Source organism: Nicotiana attenuata, chromosome 2, assembly GCF_001879085.1.
Source record: "Nicotiana attenuata strain UT chromosome 2, NIATTr2, whole genome shotgun sequence".
NCBI classification, from domain to species: domain Eukaryota; kingdom Viridiplantae; phylum Streptophyta; class Magnoliopsida; order Solanales; family Solanaceae; genus Nicotiana; species Nicotiana attenuata.
In genome coordinates, this window is record NC_031990.1 from 25658783 (window position 1) to 25676750 (window position 17968).

Consider the following 17968-nt stretch of genomic DNA (forward strand, 5'->3'; position numbering starts at 1 on the left):
GGGGGGAGCAGAATATGTTATTTTAAGATTTCAATTCTGAAGTTTTAAGATGAGATTGAGTTCTATTTGTTTGTGTAAGCTATATATTTTTAGATTATACTTGGAATTTTGGTCGCGAATGCATTCAATTACTTTTGCTTCTCCTTGTGCAAGAGTTGAAAGTTGAAAGTTTAAAGTTTAAACTCTTGGTTCAATTCTAACTTAAGGACTATTGATGATTACGGTATTACACATTTGTAACTTGTGAGATGAAGTGATGAGTTTCAAGAGACATGTCACATGGCATTAAAATAACCAAAACTTCTGTATAAATTTAATGATATGGACATCTCACCTACCTAGATAGTGATTTCAGTACTATAAATGGTCATTCTAACTTGAAATAATATATCAATTCATCGAGCCCATATTTGTACACTCTGTTGAGATAATAAAACATGCCACCTCCTTGTTGGATGTTTGTTTTTAAAGTAATTTTGTTGTTATTACATAGGCAGATGGAGAGGGGAAAAAAAATGAAGAGGAAGTATCTTCTGGAAAATCAAACATCAATCTGAGGGTAGATTTGAGGAGCCCGCCAAAGTGAGTTGCTATTATTTCCTAACTTGTTTCTTCTGAATAATATCATAATAATTATGTGGAGGGGAGGACCATACAATTTACTCATTTGTCGCCATCTCATGTTGTCTACATACAAACAGGAGACAGTTCTTTGTGATGGATTTAGAGGAAGAGGAACATGACATGTATGGGCCTAGAATAGGACGTAAGTATCAAGTATGGGCCTCCAGATATCTATGCTAAATGATCCGGGGGATTTTGGCATGTTGTGACAACCTACCAACATATATATAGTAATTTAATATTTATTGTTGTATCTATATCAATATATATTACGATAAAAGTAATAGTATTGTTTGTAAATCGTAGTGTATAACACATTGAATATTCACATATCAACATGTATATTAAAGTTTTATTTTTCTACTTTTTATATATATATATATATATATATATATATATATATATATATATATATATATATATATATATATATATATATATATAGAGAGAGAGAGAGAGAGAGAGAGAGAGTGTGAGTGAGAGAGGGATAGAGATGTTTAATATTTATTGTTGCCTCTATATCAATGTATACAATAAAAATAATTATATTATTTGTATATCATAGTGTATAACACATCGAATATGTATATACCAAAATGGATATCATAAGTTTATTTTTCTTCTTTGTCTATAATAAATAATTTATTTTCTTTCTTTGTATATCAAAATTTTACTTACTCCCATAATTATATTTATTAATTTGTATTTTAGAACTTGCTCTAAACCTATCATATTAAATATATATTTTTCTTCCTTGATCAATTACAAAATTGAAGTAAGTTTATTCAGAATGAATTTCGTCCTCTTAAAATTAATTGGACAATTTAATTCCGATTTAACCTTATATTGCCAAACCTAATAATGTATATCAAGATATACAATATGATATACACACGAATATGTATGGTGATATACATAGATATACACCACCTCAAATACATATGTTTTCTTTTTTTTTTTTACTATAAAAAAAGAAGAGAGAAAGAAGAAAAAAAACCGAATTCTACCAAGAGATATGAATCAAATCAAACAAAGTAACAATTGGATGAAGATAGGAAAAAAACTATGTTGATTTATGAAAGCGACCACCTTTAGGTTTTTACGGAATCGCCATCGTGATGAGAAAATTCTAACTTCATAAAAAATATTTTCAATCATTACAACTTCCAAACATTATCAAAGAGCACTTGCCCTTCCAGTTTCAGATCGAAGAGAAAATAAAGCATTGAAGAAGAAGAAGGAACAAAGGAAAAACTAAAGAAGAAATTGGAGACGAAGCAGGGAGAGAGAAGATACGAAGAGAGAGAATCAATAAGTAATTAAGATATTTTAGGATTTGGCTATATAATGTCAATTTTGGACTAACTTTGCCAAACTTAATACAAGGCTAAAAATTTACCAATTCTCTTTATACATTGTTGGTAGTAATCTGTATTTGTAAAACAATTCTGGAGAAAATAAAATAACATAAACAGAAATGTAAACGAAATAACGAAAAACCAATTCGAGCCTACTGAATTCACAGTGTTTCCTTAAGGAATTTAATCCCCTACTAGTACCCAAAGTTATGGATTATTTCCTCCCAGGATAGAACGAATTACACACCGGTGTAGTGGTACTTCAAACCCCAGTGTTTCAGCGAACACAAAGTTCGGTAGCAAATCACACTTACTGTTGCTTTCTTTGAAGTTAAAATATGCAGAAGAAAGGAGAAGAACTCAGAAAATTCGTATGAAAATTCTGAGCAGAATAGTCTTGTATTTATAGCCAAAGTTGGGCTGAAATCTGAAGAGGTGCAACTCTTCAGAATGGCTGTTTATGCAAAACGGTCACAGCATAAATGACATAACATAAATGGCTATTTACTCAACAATAAAGAGGAAAAATAAAGAGGAAAAATTGAAGAGGGTAGTTTAATTTTCAATTACACAACTGAAAAACGGATTGGATTTAATATTAATATTTATTTTAATATTAATATTCTGTTATATATTTTACTATTAACAAATAAATTTGGTCCAAAAAATTATTCAATCAATCATTTGACCAAATCCGAAGCCGAAGCCGAAGCCGAGCCGAGCCGAGCGACGACGACGGTGTGAGGCTTGCCTTCTTCTCAACTCTTAAGAGCTAGAAGAAGAGCAATTGCTTATATACCCATAAAAAACCTCTTCCTCTTCCAATATGGGACAATGTCCCTTTGCCAAGGGGGAAAACTTAAAATTTCACTTAAAAATTTCATTTCCTCCATTTTCCATTCACCCTATTTTAAGTATACCATATAATCCCAACAATTGTCATACCATGTCATTTTTCCTTTGCGGAGAAAAAATTGAGGGAATGGGTCATCATGGACATTTACAATGTTGAAATTAAGAAAGTGTCCTTTTTAGACTTTTTATGTTTAAAAGCAAATTTTCTATGTAAAAAAAAAAGAGATAGGATCAAAAATTAAAAATAACAATTATGAATTTATTTTAGTTAGGCATCTTATTGAGATTTTAATAAGTTTTTACATATATACCTATATTTCATATCAAAAGTTATAGGTACCCGTGGCGAAAAGTTATAACACCTATGTTCGCTTCGGCTTAATATTGTTCAACGATTTGTCATTTTGATTCATTGTAGAACACAAAATCAATTTGCCCATATTGATCACAAAGTATTTGTCTTAGGCCTTATTTGTTTGCACTTAATGGAGGTCTGAATCTTAATTATTCAGATCTCATACATTAAGTGCGTTTGTTTTTAAAGTCTGAATCTTAATTAATCAGATCTTAATCATTAAGTGTGTTTGTTTTTTTACTTCACAACCACTTAATGGGTATGAATAGGTCTGTATGATTAAGATCTATAACAGAGACTTAATTTAATTAAGATGCTATCACATATTCATTATTAACTGCCGTCACCGCATACCATTATCAACTACCACCATACCACCACCACCACCACCACCACCACGCTACAATCATCCTCAATCATAGCCGCCACCATTATCGACCATCACCACCCACCATCCCCACCACTCCGACCACCATCATTCTCACCCACAATCAACGCTTATCCACCTCAACTACCATAGCTAACCACCCCATCACCTTCAACAACCACATCCGGCACTGCCCATCATTATAACCTACCACCACCTTCCTCAATCACAACTACTACCACCACCCGTCATTATTAACTATCACCACCCACCACCACCATCGTCAATCACAATCGCCACCACTACCAATCACTACTAGCTACTAGCATGAACCACCATCATCAACCAAAACTACCACCAACCATGCCCGCCTCTAGTCGGCATTCACCCGTTAGCCACACCACCAACAACTATCATAGTTTAAAAAATTACATATTTTATTGATAGAATATTAGATTAGCTAGTATTTCATTTGAATTTTATGTTTATTAATTTTCAAATAAAGATAAATTTTGTACATTCAGATGTTAAAATCAAACAGTTTTAATTATTTAGTATTCAGATCTTAATACACATCTTAATAAATTCAGATGTGTATTCAGATTCAGACGTCTTAATCTTAAAAAAAAACAAATGAGGCCTTATACTTCCTTCATTCACTTTTAGTTGTCCACTTATGATTTTGCACTCCTTTTAAGAAAAAATAAATGAAGTATGTACTTTATGATTTTACCCATAATAATGATAGTATTTTCAAAAGTCTAGAGAAATGATTTGGGGAATTAGTAGTTAATGATAAGGGTAAAATAGGAAGAAAATATTATCTTTCTCTTAATTTAATATAACAGACAAGTAAAAGGAAAATGTATTATTAGTATAGTAATAAGTAAAAGTGAACGAAGAAAGTAGTATAATTTTCTTTTTTCGATTTAAGACTCTAGGCGACCTAGATGTTAACTTTTCTTTAGTAGTTCATTGGTGAGAACTTTCCATCTCTCTCTTCACTAGGACTGTGCATGAATCGGATCGGATCGGATCGGATCGAATTTATCACATTTTGGATCGGATTTCGGATTCTAGAATACGCAATCTGAATCCGATCCGAATTAATATCGGATCGGATCGGATTTTAAAGATTGGATCGGGTCGAATTTTCAAATTTCGGATCAGATTATTATGCCTCAAAGTTGCAAACTCGTATGTATATTTTCTTTGTAAAAGAGGTAATACAGTAAAAAAAATTCATGTTTCTGCAATTACGAGAGTAATATGGTGCCAATATAGCTAAATCCATCAACTGTAAAGGTAATAATGTAAAGGAAGTAGTAACTATCCGAAATTAAAGTTTAGTATTTATACATGCCCTAATAACTTTGGATTTTGGATTGGATCTTATTAAAATTATACCAATCCGAATCCAAAATCCGAAATTTTAATAAATATAATCCGAAATTGAACAAATCGAAATCGATTCGGATTTCGGATATCCGATCCAAGTGAGCCTACTCTTTCACCCAACAGTTTCTGTCATGGGCATCACACTAATGTATTTGGCCTTGAAAACAATACCTACGAATTTTGATCTCCTTATTTTTTGTTTTGATAAGTCTGTTTGGATACTACGATTTAGGTTATAGAGTATGATAGTTAAATCATCAAACTTCCGGTTATCAAATATCCATTCCTTAATTTTTAAAAATAATTTTTACATACTTTAAATATATAAAAATATTATAAAGCACAGATTTATATATTTAAATTTATTAAATTTATGAAAAAATATGCTAGTGACAATAATATTACAAGAATAAACAAAACAGAACAAAACTGAAGGAGTAAATAGTATTTTCATCGCTTAAGTATCTAATTGGGCGGCTGTTACGCGCGACTCCATATATTTCCCTGTGAGCTCAACCGCACCGTCTCCATATATAAATACTCATCTCTCATCAATTATTCCTTTTCTTCCCCAAATACGAATTTGGCAGCAATTAGAAATTCTCTTTCTGCGTGCATACTTTCAATCGATCAAACTCGCGAAGTGCAATTATGGTTTGCGAAAAGTGTAAGTAGTATAAATTCTTCTCTTTTTCCCAAATTCCTTCATTAGCTTCTCTTATGTTAAATGCATGCTGTTACCCAAGCAATTTCTGGTACAATTGACTTAGACCTAGGGTTTGGTAAATTTGTATTCTGCAGGTGAGAAGAAGTTGTCCAAGGTAATTGTGCCCGATAAATGGAAAGAAGGTGCCAGTAACACTACTGAAGGCGGCGGCCGTAAGATTAACGAGAACAAACTCCTCTCCAAGAAAAAAAGGTTACTTTTTCTTTTTTAATTTTCTTTTTTGGCTAATCACTTTATGGATTTACCAGGTTAGCTCCTATTTTTACCAGATAACCAATAAATGATTATCATAAAGTGCCTGTAATTACCTTATAAGTGACCTGGTTGCCTAAATATTTTTTTACACCATCCGTACATAGAACTTAAACTCATTACTTATACTCATCGTCCTGATAGTGAGCTCCTTAAGTATTATTTTTTATTCACCTTCGACCAATTGTAAGAGGAAAAGAAACTAACTGAGATAATATGCTTGCTTTCGTCTAGGAATATTTGATTTAAGAGTGACGCCGGTTTGTTGAGACTCGTTTTGCTACTTGATACATATCAAACTTTCATCAATCATAACTCAATTCCTATCTTCTCTAGTCGGAATTCTAGTGAACTAAGAGAGTCAGGTTTTTTGTAATGCTGGTCAGAGAAACTGATTAGCTGTGGTCAATCGAAATTGCATTGTACATCCAGAATAGTCCTATGAAGACATGATCCCAGGCCGATGACATGTACCCCAATAGCCTGTTGTGGGTTCGTTTAGATCTGATTATATAAATTCTTTCTTAGTTAGTTTAATTATAAATGATAATGTTTTGGGTACTTCTTTTAATAGAAAATATTAGGAAAGTATTGAATAGGTGATATGGGAGAGGACAGAACCCAAAAGTGTGTATCCGGGTTGGCCCGGTGGCGATAGACTTGAGCCTTGGGGTTTGCTCCCTTTCAAGGTCTCAAGTTCGAAACCCACTGGGTGCAAACAATTTCTGAGGGCCATCGGACTGGGTAAAACCTGAATTAACCGTGGTGCACTTGCGGGAAACTCCTTGCCGAGGGCCTGTGCACCCCCGGGATTAGTCGGGTCTCTTAGAGACTCGGACACCCGGTGCAAATAAAAAAGAAAAGAAAAAAAAGAGAAGTTCAAGTTTTTGTTTCATTTCTTTTTCTAATTTTTAGTTGCAGTTGCACACACTAACATACACAACGGATACTTGAGCTTTTTAATCTTTGAATTTTCTGAGTTGGATTCACTTATGCTAACTCTAAGGTTGCAATCTTGTGTTTTAGGTCATTTAGACTGAACTATACTACAGTTTCATATAGTATGAGGATCCAGTTGTCTTATTTAAGAGGTATCCGATATAAACAACAAGAAGTCTTCCTGCTGTTTACTCATGTTATTGGCACCTTCAATGTTGGAACTGATGATTTGAGCGAAACATAAAAAGGTCTGCTTAAATTACTGTAGTAAAAGTCTAGAGGATCTAAGGAAATCATTTTTAATACCGTATAGGATAGAGATGTAAAGAGATGTGGTGCTGGCAGAATGGTCACTGCAAAAAGACAAGACTAGTAAATAAATGAATGGTCAGTGCCTATGGTAAGTTATTGGGTCTCTACCAAAGATCATAGAAGCTTGGCTACCATGTGAAAATAGGGAAAAAGGGAGAGGGAGACTAATTGAATTGGGCTATTGACACAGAAACGATCATTCTGTTGAAAAGTTTATCTTGTAAATCCTTTTTTCTTTATAACTGTTGAGTTTGAAAAGTTTGTGGTCAGTACTCGCATCACTTCCAAAATTCTTGCATGTCAGGGTTGAGTTGTGGTTGTAGTCCATTAGCAAGTTCGATTTCAAGACCCCTTCCCTACACAAGATTGGTGAAGATAGTCCCTTAGCTGAGACCTGCTTTAATTTTGTGAGAGATGAGTGGGGGAGTAGTGGCATATTGAAAATAAAGTAAAAAAGAATTTCTGGATCATGACATCAAAATGCAACTCAAACCACAAAAAGAAGAAAGACAAATTCAAATGTTTAACATTTGACTATGAGTTTTCGAAATAGTTTTAACTATGAATAGTTGTGATTCACCTTACTTTTAAGTAGCAAAAAAGATGCCTTTTTGTCTATTTGCTTGTACCTATTCAGTAAATTTGGTTTTTTTCCGGAGATTGTTTGTGCCATGTGATGATTAACTACCTTTGCTTTTCTTCTAAAATCTTGAGATGCTAAAGCGCTGTGTGGTTTCCGGAAGGCTCTATTATTCGTTAATTATAATAAAAGAATGTATAAAGACCATGAGAAATGATTAGTTATTATATTTCATTTTTTCTGTGTAGACCAATGGCTTAGGTTGATAATGGGAAAATCACCTTGGGTAAACTTATTAGTGTTCTTTCTGTAGGTTTTGTTGGTCACTGCTTCAAATTTCGTTTCTCGTGATTTTTTCCCCATTATTCCATAGTAAGATTCTGTGGATAAGACTGTAGCTCATTCAGATGTTCTTCTGTATTATTTAGAACTTCGCTATTTTCCTGACTTAAGTATTCGACAATGTTCATCTACAATCCAAGGGTCATGTGCTCGAAATTGAACAGCTGCACATTTATTTAGTAATAATTTTTGTTTATAAAAACATATATAGGACAAGGTGATTCTCCGGGAGTTTCTTTGTATGAGACATGGAAATCCTGATGGAGCCCCGCTTGTGGAGTAAGAGAAAGAATGCAATTTACCACCTAGCATAGAGTATTGGATCAAGTAGGCTTCTTTTTTTGATGAAGTAAGATAATATCATTGAAAGGGCATCAGGAGGATGCCAAATTACAAGAACAGAAATTATGTTAGCTCCCGTACAAAAGACAAAAAACATTGTAAGCTCCAGTACAAGTACCTATGCTAGAACCAGGGAGCTAACAAAATCCAAAAAAGTGTCAACGCAATTAACAAGGGAAAGAAAGTTCCAACTGAACAAACTAACTAAACATCTAGCTTTTAGGGAATGTGTTGGAGTTGATATTCCATCAAAACATCTGCCGTTTCTTTCCTTCCAAACAATCCAAAATATGACTGCAGGGATCATTCTCCATATTCTTTTGATGGCTTTGTCAACTCTCCAAAAAATCCAGCTAATATAGGCTTCCTTGATGGTGTGAGGCATGATCCAAGTTATACCAAAAATGGATAGGAAGAAGTTCCAAATATCAGCAGTGACTGGGCAATGAAGAAACAGATGGTTAACATTTTCTGATCTCTGTTGGCACATATAACATTTGTTGACTAAAGTAATGCTCCTTCTACTAAGATTGTCCTGTGTTCAGGGTTATTAAAAGCGAGCGCTTCTCGCTTAAAGCGCTGAGGCGAGGCGCAAGGTCTGCGCTTTTCTGACCTAAAGCGAGGCATCTGAAAAAAAGCGAGCGCTTCAGGCAAAAAAGCGAGGCGAGGAAAAAAAGCGAGAAAAGCTCGCTTAAGCGAGGTCCAGCTGCTGCCTACGGGTTTTTTTCTAAAAAAATTTACAAATACACTTATGCACCTTTCTTCCAAAACATTTCTCGCTACTACTACAAGCCAAAACATCCTGCGACATCTCTTCTTCAGTTATTTTCTTATTCTCTCAAGGTAAGTTTCTCTTCTCTTCCTCTTCCTCTTCTGCTTTTCTCTAGTTTACCTGCTTCGTCTCGACTCCTCTCCTCGTTTCTCGTCTTCTCTTTCTCTTCTTCTTTTCTATTTTTTTCAGTTCTTCTTTTCTCTGTTCTGCCCTGTTTCTAGTTATGCTACTGCTCTGTTTTTTTTCGAAAACTTTTGTTCACTGGTTCTGCCATGTTCTACCAGTTCTTTTTTTTTTTTTTTTTGCAGTAAATTTTATCTCGTTATCCAATAGCATCAAGCCAAAATAAAGATCCAGCTTGGGCGTATGGAGTTGCAATTGGCAGTAGCACAACAGTCCAATGTTATTTTAAGAATTGAAATATTTGCTTAATATGTTATGTTTATTGAGTTCTCGGTTATTTATCTATGCCTATTTAATATTTTTTATTTATGTATTAAATTGCGCTTCACATGAAAAAAAGCATGCGCTTCGCTTTCCGCTTCTCGCTTTTTTCCGCTTCTCGCTCTCCAAAACACTGCCTCTGTTGAAACAGCTTCATTGAGGGCAGTCCATGTGAGGCATGCTACTTTGAGTGGCATTCTGGTCCTCCGGACATGTATCCAGGGCCAATCCTCTAGTATTCCATTATGTGAGCAGATAAGGTTGTAGCCCTCTTTGACTGTGTACTTTCCTTCTTTTGAATTCCCCCAGATGATTCTGTCTGGTTGTTGATCTTCCATGATGAAATCTCCCAGTGTGGCTAAGAGAGCAAGTAAGTCATTGATTTTCCAATCTTGAAGATTTCTTCTAAACACTGGATTCCAAATGGTGTTCTCTCTGTTTTGAGCAATATTTGAGTCCTGATTGCAGGCTATTAAGAATAGACCTGGGTATGAATCCTTTAGTGTTGTATTACCAAGCCATATGTCTTTCCAGAATTTCACATGAACACCACTACCAACTCTGAATGATGTATTCTGAAAGAAATCATTTTGAAAGCTGTTGATGTGTTTCCATAAACCCACACATGAGGTGCTGGACTTTTCTTGGGGATCCAGTGATTCTGAATTCCATATTTGGCGTCAATGATCTCCTTCCAGTAACCTGCTTCAGTTTGTCCATACCTCCATAGCCATTTCATTAGCATACATTTGTTGTGAAGCCTAAGATTCCTTATACCCAATCCCCCATAAGACTTTGGTTGAGTTACTTTTGGCCATCTAACAAGTGAAAATTTGTGAGTCTCACTGTTTCCTTCCCATAAAACCTTCTTCTTAGCCGGTCTAGTTGTTTCAAAACTGAGCTTGACATAGGAAACAAAGACATGTAATAAGTTGGTATGTTGTCAAGGACACTACTGATCAGTGTGAGTCTGCCCCCCATCGAGAGATATTGCATTTGCCAGGTTGCTAGTCTCTTTTCAACTTTTTCAATGACTCCATTCCAAATTCCAGTGGATTTGAATTTGGCTCCCAGGGGGAGTCCTAGATAAGTTGTGGGGAAGGAGCCAGTTTTGCAGCTAAGTATTTCAGGTAATTCCTCCAAATTTTGAACCTCATTCACGGGATAAATAATGCTTTTAAGCATATTGATGTGTAGCCCAGACAATGCTTCAAAAATGAGTAAGATGAGGTTGAGATTGATTACTTGTGACCTTTCTGCACCACAGAAGATCAATGTGTCATCTGCATATAACAGGTGTGATACATTGACTGAATTTGCAGGATTTCTCCCAACCTGAAAACCTTATATCCATTGAAGCTCCTTTGCCCTTCCTAGCATCTGCGAGAGACCCTCCATTGCCAATATAAAGAGAAAAGGAGAGAGTGGATCTCCTGGCCTGAGGCCTTTTTGAGGAGAGAAGAAACCTACAGGACTTCTGTTAACCAACACGGAATATTTCACAGTTGATATGCAGAATTTTATCCACCTTATCTACCTATCTCCAAATCCATCTTCTTTAAGATGTTGATGAGATATGCCCAACTCAGTTGATCAAAAGCTTTTTTAATGTCTAATTTGCACAGCAAACCTGTTCCACCACTTTTGATTCTCCAATCCAAGACCTCATTGGCAATCAGGGAGGCATCTGTGATTTGCCAAAAAACACTTTGTTGCCCAGAGATCAACTTGGCAATGACCTTCTTTAATCTTTCAGCCAAAATTTTTGCAGCTATATTGTAAACACTCCCTATTAAACTGATAGGTCTATAGTCCCTTAGTTCTATTGCTCCTTTCTTTTTGGGGATAAGAGCAATAAATGCAGCATTGCAGGATTTGACCATATGACAGCTATGATAGAAGTGATTGAGAGCCTCCATGATATTTGTTTTAATAAAGTCCCATGCCTTTTGAAAGAAGGCCACAGTGAACCCATCGGGGCCTGGTGCTTTATCAGGAGCACAAGACTTTAAGGCTGCCAAGACTTCTGATTCCTCAAAAGGTGATTCTAGATCAACACATTCATTTGCAGATACTGAGGGTAACCCCTCAAACTCTGCGACCCTCAAACTCTGCGAAGTAGGCCTTCTTTTAGACCATAAAATGAATAGTTCAGAAATCTCAAATGACAAACCAGAAATCATTGTGTTGCAATACTAAAAGTAATAATCAGATAGCTGAACTAGAGGGGGTCAATTGGTTTTTTGTCAGTTACAATCTTTTTAGTTTTACGTCAAATCTCCTAGGAGATCTTTATTTTTACACGTAAGAGATCTAAAATAAAATACAAGAGATCTTTGTAGGGTCATTTTCTTCTATTCAAATTGCAATGGTTTATGTTAAGCCATTTCCGCACTTAGTGCTCTAAAGTGCTTGTTTTGTGTTAATGCAACAAATATCATTCTTTAGTTGTCATCATCCTATGGTAATTTGTTGCGCTGAATGAAATGCTTTGTATGACTTTGTTGGGATATCTACTGCACTTTGATTATGATTAGTCTTGGGCATTTGCTATGCTCTTGACATTGTCTTACGAGAGAACTGGTTGTATTGCAGGTGGACACCTTATGGAAATACAAAGTGCATGATTTGCAAGCAACAAGTGCATCAAGATGGCAAGTACTGTCATACCTGTGCTTATAGTAAAGGTAATGAAGAGTAGTTTGGAATTGCACATGATTTATATCATTGTAACGTTTCCTTGTGTTCTCTCTGAAGTGTTCTTCTTGTGCAGGAGTATGTGCAATGTGCGGAAAGCAAGTTCTTGACACCAAGTTATACAAACAGAGCAATGTATGATGTGGACATGAACGATCTAACTTCGCTGTTACCTCAGCACTCTTATTCTAGAGAACTGTTCTTTCTTTGTGAATGCTATCAAATGTGACGAGAAGCAGTTAATTCTGTATAATACTTAAAGAGCTGCAGTGATTGAGGAGCGAGAAATTGATCTTTGGAAGCATTAATTTCAGTCAGTCTTCACTACCAATCAAAAAAAATATATATAAAAAAATCAGACAGTCTTCATAATTGATTCTTTTGTGCTTTGGTCTCTCCTACCTTTTCCCCACTGTCTATTGTATTGACAAAAGGTTGGATTGTCATCGGTACGTATCCTGAAAGGTTTAAGGGCAGTGCTCTTAGTTCTGTAACAAATTTTGTGAAAAGTTGTGGCTTCTGAGCAACCCGGATGGTTTGAATCTTGTTTGCAGTTGATAAATAGCAACGGAACTAAAATATTAGGCCAAATACATAGACAGGCACCGGAACTTGGCACCGATTTTCACATGGATGTGCAGTTTGGCTCTTTCCTATCAGGCACGTGAACATCTTTCCATATGTGCCAATTAAACACAGACTGCTAACTTGTAATATAGCGTGATTTTAAACAAAAATAAGCGCGTGAAGGTTGATTTTTTTGCTGACATGGAGGATTCCAACGGTAAAAAGCGGATTCTTTATAATCCCTTCCCCTAACCCGAAAATCTACCGTAGTTTTCCCTCCCCCAAAAAAACCCTAGGTCGTCTCTAACATTTCTTTCTTTCTTTTTTCTTTAGTGACTCGATGTAATTGGCAGTGGATTCGTCTGGTCTGATTTCGCAAAAGACAATGAATTCACTCAATGCTCGATTGAAAACATCATGGTTAGAGAGAAACCAGGTCGTCGATTTTATCGCTGCAAAATTGACGAAGTAAGCACATGAATTTATCGTCGCCGTTGAATTGTTCTTCATTAGTTGCTGATTTTACAAATTGTATCTGTTTTTGGTCTATTTTTTGCAGGAGAAAGGTGGATGTAAATTTTTTATGTGGTTTGAACCTCAATTTCCAGATCAAGCTACAAGGGTGATATCGGGGTTGTTGAAGAAGGTCAAAAAGAATGATGCAACTGAACTTAATGCTAAAAGGTGGAAAAAATGTTACCTGGTGTTAGTTATGATACTTATGTTGTTGGTTTGGAATGGTATTACTGGTTGATCGTATTAGCTACGATAACAACACATTGTATTCGGTATGACTGGTTGTAATTGGGACATAAATTGTACCCAAATTTTGGACTATGTATTCATTGGTGTACTTTACATTGCTTAATTATTTTTGACTGCCGCAAGAATTGTATAGATTGTATTGATAAACGATGCCAACACAAGACAAAATACAAGCGTATGAAGGTTGGAAACATATATATATATATATATATATATATATATATATATATATATATATATATATAAAAAAAACCAAGCTCATAAAGAGCTACAAAATGGGTTGTTCATGATGCCAATATAAGACCAAAATACAAGAGCTAAAGCACAAGCTAATCATGTAGCCACCAATACAATACCAAAAGGCCATGCCAAAATAAAGTTATTTTTCAAGAAGTCATTACTACATGTCCAAATAATTAACTAAATAAGCACCTAAATCATATTAAACAATGAAGTCACTTGGTTCCACTCCTTTGGCTTGATAGAAAAGATGAGGATGTGCCTTTTTGACTGGAAGTCTTTGTATTCCTTGATGCACTCATCCGCTGGAGTTGGTTAGTTGTTACTGCTTGTCTGCCTTTCCATTTTAGATCAGGCGGCTTAAATCCAATATCTATATTGGTTTCAGCTGTATTCTTCAGAGGCCTCCCATGTGATAGCACTCTTTCATATGGATTACCAGGCTGAAAAATATAGATATTAGTCACAGTTAATATGAAATGTAAAATAACATTTGCTTCAAATAATTGTTGCTTCACTCACAGTGTTTGTATATATCCCAAATCCTGCAGGTCTTGGCCTCTTTTGTCCAATGTTAGAGGATGTGCCTTCTTGACTGGTTTCAGATCCTCTAGAAGCAGCTCTTTATGATGCTCCCTTTCTTAAGCCAATACCTCTCCCTCTTCCCCTTCCACTGCCTACACCAGTTGATTATATTGGATTACTTCTGGTGACATCAGTTGTATCATCACAAATTGAAGATTGAGCAGGTTGTCTTTGCTGTCTTGGCTGCCCCATAGCAGGCTGCAATGTTAACACCAAATAAATGATTGAGTATTAAATTGTAAAATACTATTAAACTTATGTGAACAACAGATTACCTCTGTTTTGCAGGCTCTCTTGTTGTGCCCTACTTGATGACATTTTGAACATGTCATCTTCACCCCTTTCTTGGACAGTTTGCCATACTTTGCCTTTTGGGCTCATACTTTGCCTTCCTCCTACATCTTTTTGGTCTACCCAACATTGGTTTTGGCTCTGGAGGCTCAATAACCGGATTATTGATTCTGGCCACATCTTCATATTGGGCATGGGTTGAAGAAAATACTTGTAAGCCTTTAGAAATGTTTCTTTTCTATACCAAAATTTTACATTGTTCTTGCTCTTGTTCCAAGTGATAGTATGAACAAACAACATGTTGACATGGTATTCCCCTCAACATCCATGATCTATAAGTGCAAGTTTTTGCCATCAGATTAACAATAAACCTCTTATCACCTTCTTCAATCTCAAAACCATCATTAAAACTTACTTTACATCTCCTAGACAATTCCTTGTTCTCCTCTAAAATCATCCTTGCCATTGGTGAAATGTCACTTATCCAAATCTCAACAAAGTTCCTCATGTCATTATTCCTACTCAGTATCTTATGTCTAATTAACTCCAACATTGTTACAATTGACTCATGTCTAGGTCCAACTATCCAAGAGTTAAAAGTTTCACACATATTGTTCTCAACAACATCACATTTAGAAAACACACTAAAGTAAGTCTTGCACCAATATTCTTTATTGTACTTCAATAAGTCTTCACCCTATTTAGGGCCACCAAGTAAACTCAAAGCATGTAACTCTTCCCTGAACTTTACCTCATATGTTGATTTGGCACATCTTCAGAATTGGTTTCTTCTTTCTTCACCTCTCCAGTTTTGAGCCCAGCTGGACCATATATGTCTTGCACACATTCTGTGTTCTGCAAAGGTAGTAACTCTACAATTGTTGGGACAATTTCCTGCAATAACAAGTAAAAACAGACCTAAAAATGAATGAAGTATGAGTAAATGAAATATAACATCAATTTAAAAATAGAAATACATCACCTTTTGCATGTCTGACATCAGTGTTAAGCCAATTCCTTCTCCCAGATCCAAATATGATTTCAGCAAGTTAATGAACCATGTCCAAGAATGCTTGGTCTCTTGGTCCACCAGAGCCCATGCTATGGGAAACATCTACTGTTTTCCATTCTTTCCAATTGCCACCAATAATTCACCTTTGCATGCTCCTTTTAAAAAGCAGCCATCAAATCCAATAATCTTCCTACATCTTTCTAACCAACCCTTCTTCAAATCATCAAAACAGATGTAAAAATATACAAATAAATTCTTTCCCAGTACAGTATTTGTATCTGTTCTGATCCAGCAAGTACTCCCAGGATTAGTCTCCTTGATAATAACAGCATAATCACACAACCTTGCAAATTCCATCTTCCAGTCCCCCCATGAACTCTTGTATTACCCTACACTTAGCCCTATAACAAACAATTCTTCCAACATACAGACCAATTTTATCTCTGATATGATCTTGTAACTCCCACAGGTTTATACTAGGTGTGGATATGATTTTCCCCTAAATTTGTGAGTAATGTATTGAGACGTGCACAACCTATTCTTGGTGTACTTGTTGCATTTTGTGTTGTGGATGGTACTTCTTCACAGTGAAGTCACCAGAATCTCTGTCTTTGCTAGAATACACTGTCCATTTGCATCTGCTAGTTCTGCACTTCACAAGTACTCTGTGGATCTCACATTTGGTTTTAATTTCAGCTGCACCTTGTACTCAATAGCATAATTGGTCATTACCTTCCTAAACTCTATAGCATTTTCAAAAACCATCCCAAGTTCAAAAACAGTAACTTCACATTTAGGATCATATCTAACCTTTTTGCTTCTTCTTCTAGCTGGTAAATCAACACCCCTTTTAGATTCAACATCTAACTCATCCTCAGAATCGTCACTTCCAAGGTCTGAACTACCAAGATAGTCTTCATCCCTACCTAAGTTCCCTGCATATTTGTCTCTCTTATTTATTCCAATGTCTTCAAACCCTTTATCTAGATCAGCTTCTCCTATTGGTACTTCATGTGTTGTAGTAGGTTTTTTTCTACTCTTTTTTTGTTGTTTTTACTCTTTCTTTAATTTCTTAGTTCTCTTAGCTCTTCATCAACCTCAATATCATCTACATCAGGTATGACATCCAATTCAGACTCACTACTATCCAGATCTGATAGAACATCAAGATCTGTTGTGTCTTCAATCCCATCTAAGTCTTCAAAAACTACAACATCTTTTAGTGTCAAGCCCTCTATTGTTTGTGCCCCTTCAACCACACTTAGGTTATCTTCAGCAGGTCTTTTTGTATTTATACTGTTTGACCCAACATGTGCCGCCCCAGACCTAATAATTGAAAGGTTATCTTCAACATCTGCCCCGCTAGTAGGACCACTTGGGACCACCCCTTCCACTACAACAGGGTCACTAATAACATGCTCAATAAATAAGTCCAAATACTGTAAAGGTTTAAGAGGAGAGAGTCATTTTCCAACAAAACAAAGTCTTTTTGTCTCTTGGTTCAAAATATAGAAATCAACAATAGTATTGTACCCAAGTTCTTCAGAATAAAACTGCAATTCGACCAAGGAAAAATAATCTTTTTCAATGCCGTAGATGTCCACGTCTCTTTCACCTATGTATTTGGGCTTGACTTCATTGGTAAAATTACCACCATGGTGAAATCGGGCTTGAATAAATTCTCTAGACATGACAAATATTTTACACTGCAAAACAAAAGAAAAAGACAAACACCCCAGGTCAGATTCTCTCAATCGAACAAAAAAAACCCTAGCTTTTTAGGGAAAATTTCAAAATCACCACTATAACTATAATAATCATAAATATAAACAATATACAAGCTTACCTGTACTTAAAAACCTTGATTATTTCTGAAAAGTAGTAGCTCATTAACATGGGCTTCTAGATTGTATACATGCAACCGGCCTCTCAACAAATACCTCACTTCACAGTCGGATAAACAATGAACTACACTTGTAAGGATGGAAGAAAATTGAAATCGAACACTAATTGACCTACAAATTTTGGGGTTTTACGGTGGGAGACGACGGGGAGATGTGTAGTGGTAAAATGTATAGAGGGGAGATGGGTTGATAAACGGGTTTGATTTAGGGTAAAAATGAAATGAGTAAATCTGTTTTAAG

At 35.5% G+C, this 17968-nt stretch overlaps 1 protein-coding gene across 1 annotated transcript; it reads left to right on the forward strand.

The window, feature by feature from the left end:
- Positions 5506-12907, forward strand: LOC109205801 (cysteine-rich PDZ-binding protein). The gene is made up of 4 exons (XM_019368556.1): positions 5506-5624; positions 5759-5876; positions 12263-12354; positions 12441-12907. The coding sequence occupies exons 1-4, from the start codon at positions 5609-5611 to the stop codon at positions 12503-12505; spliced, it is 291 nt and encodes a 96-aa protein (XP_019224101.1). The 5' UTR covers positions 5506-5608; the 3' UTR covers positions 12506-12907.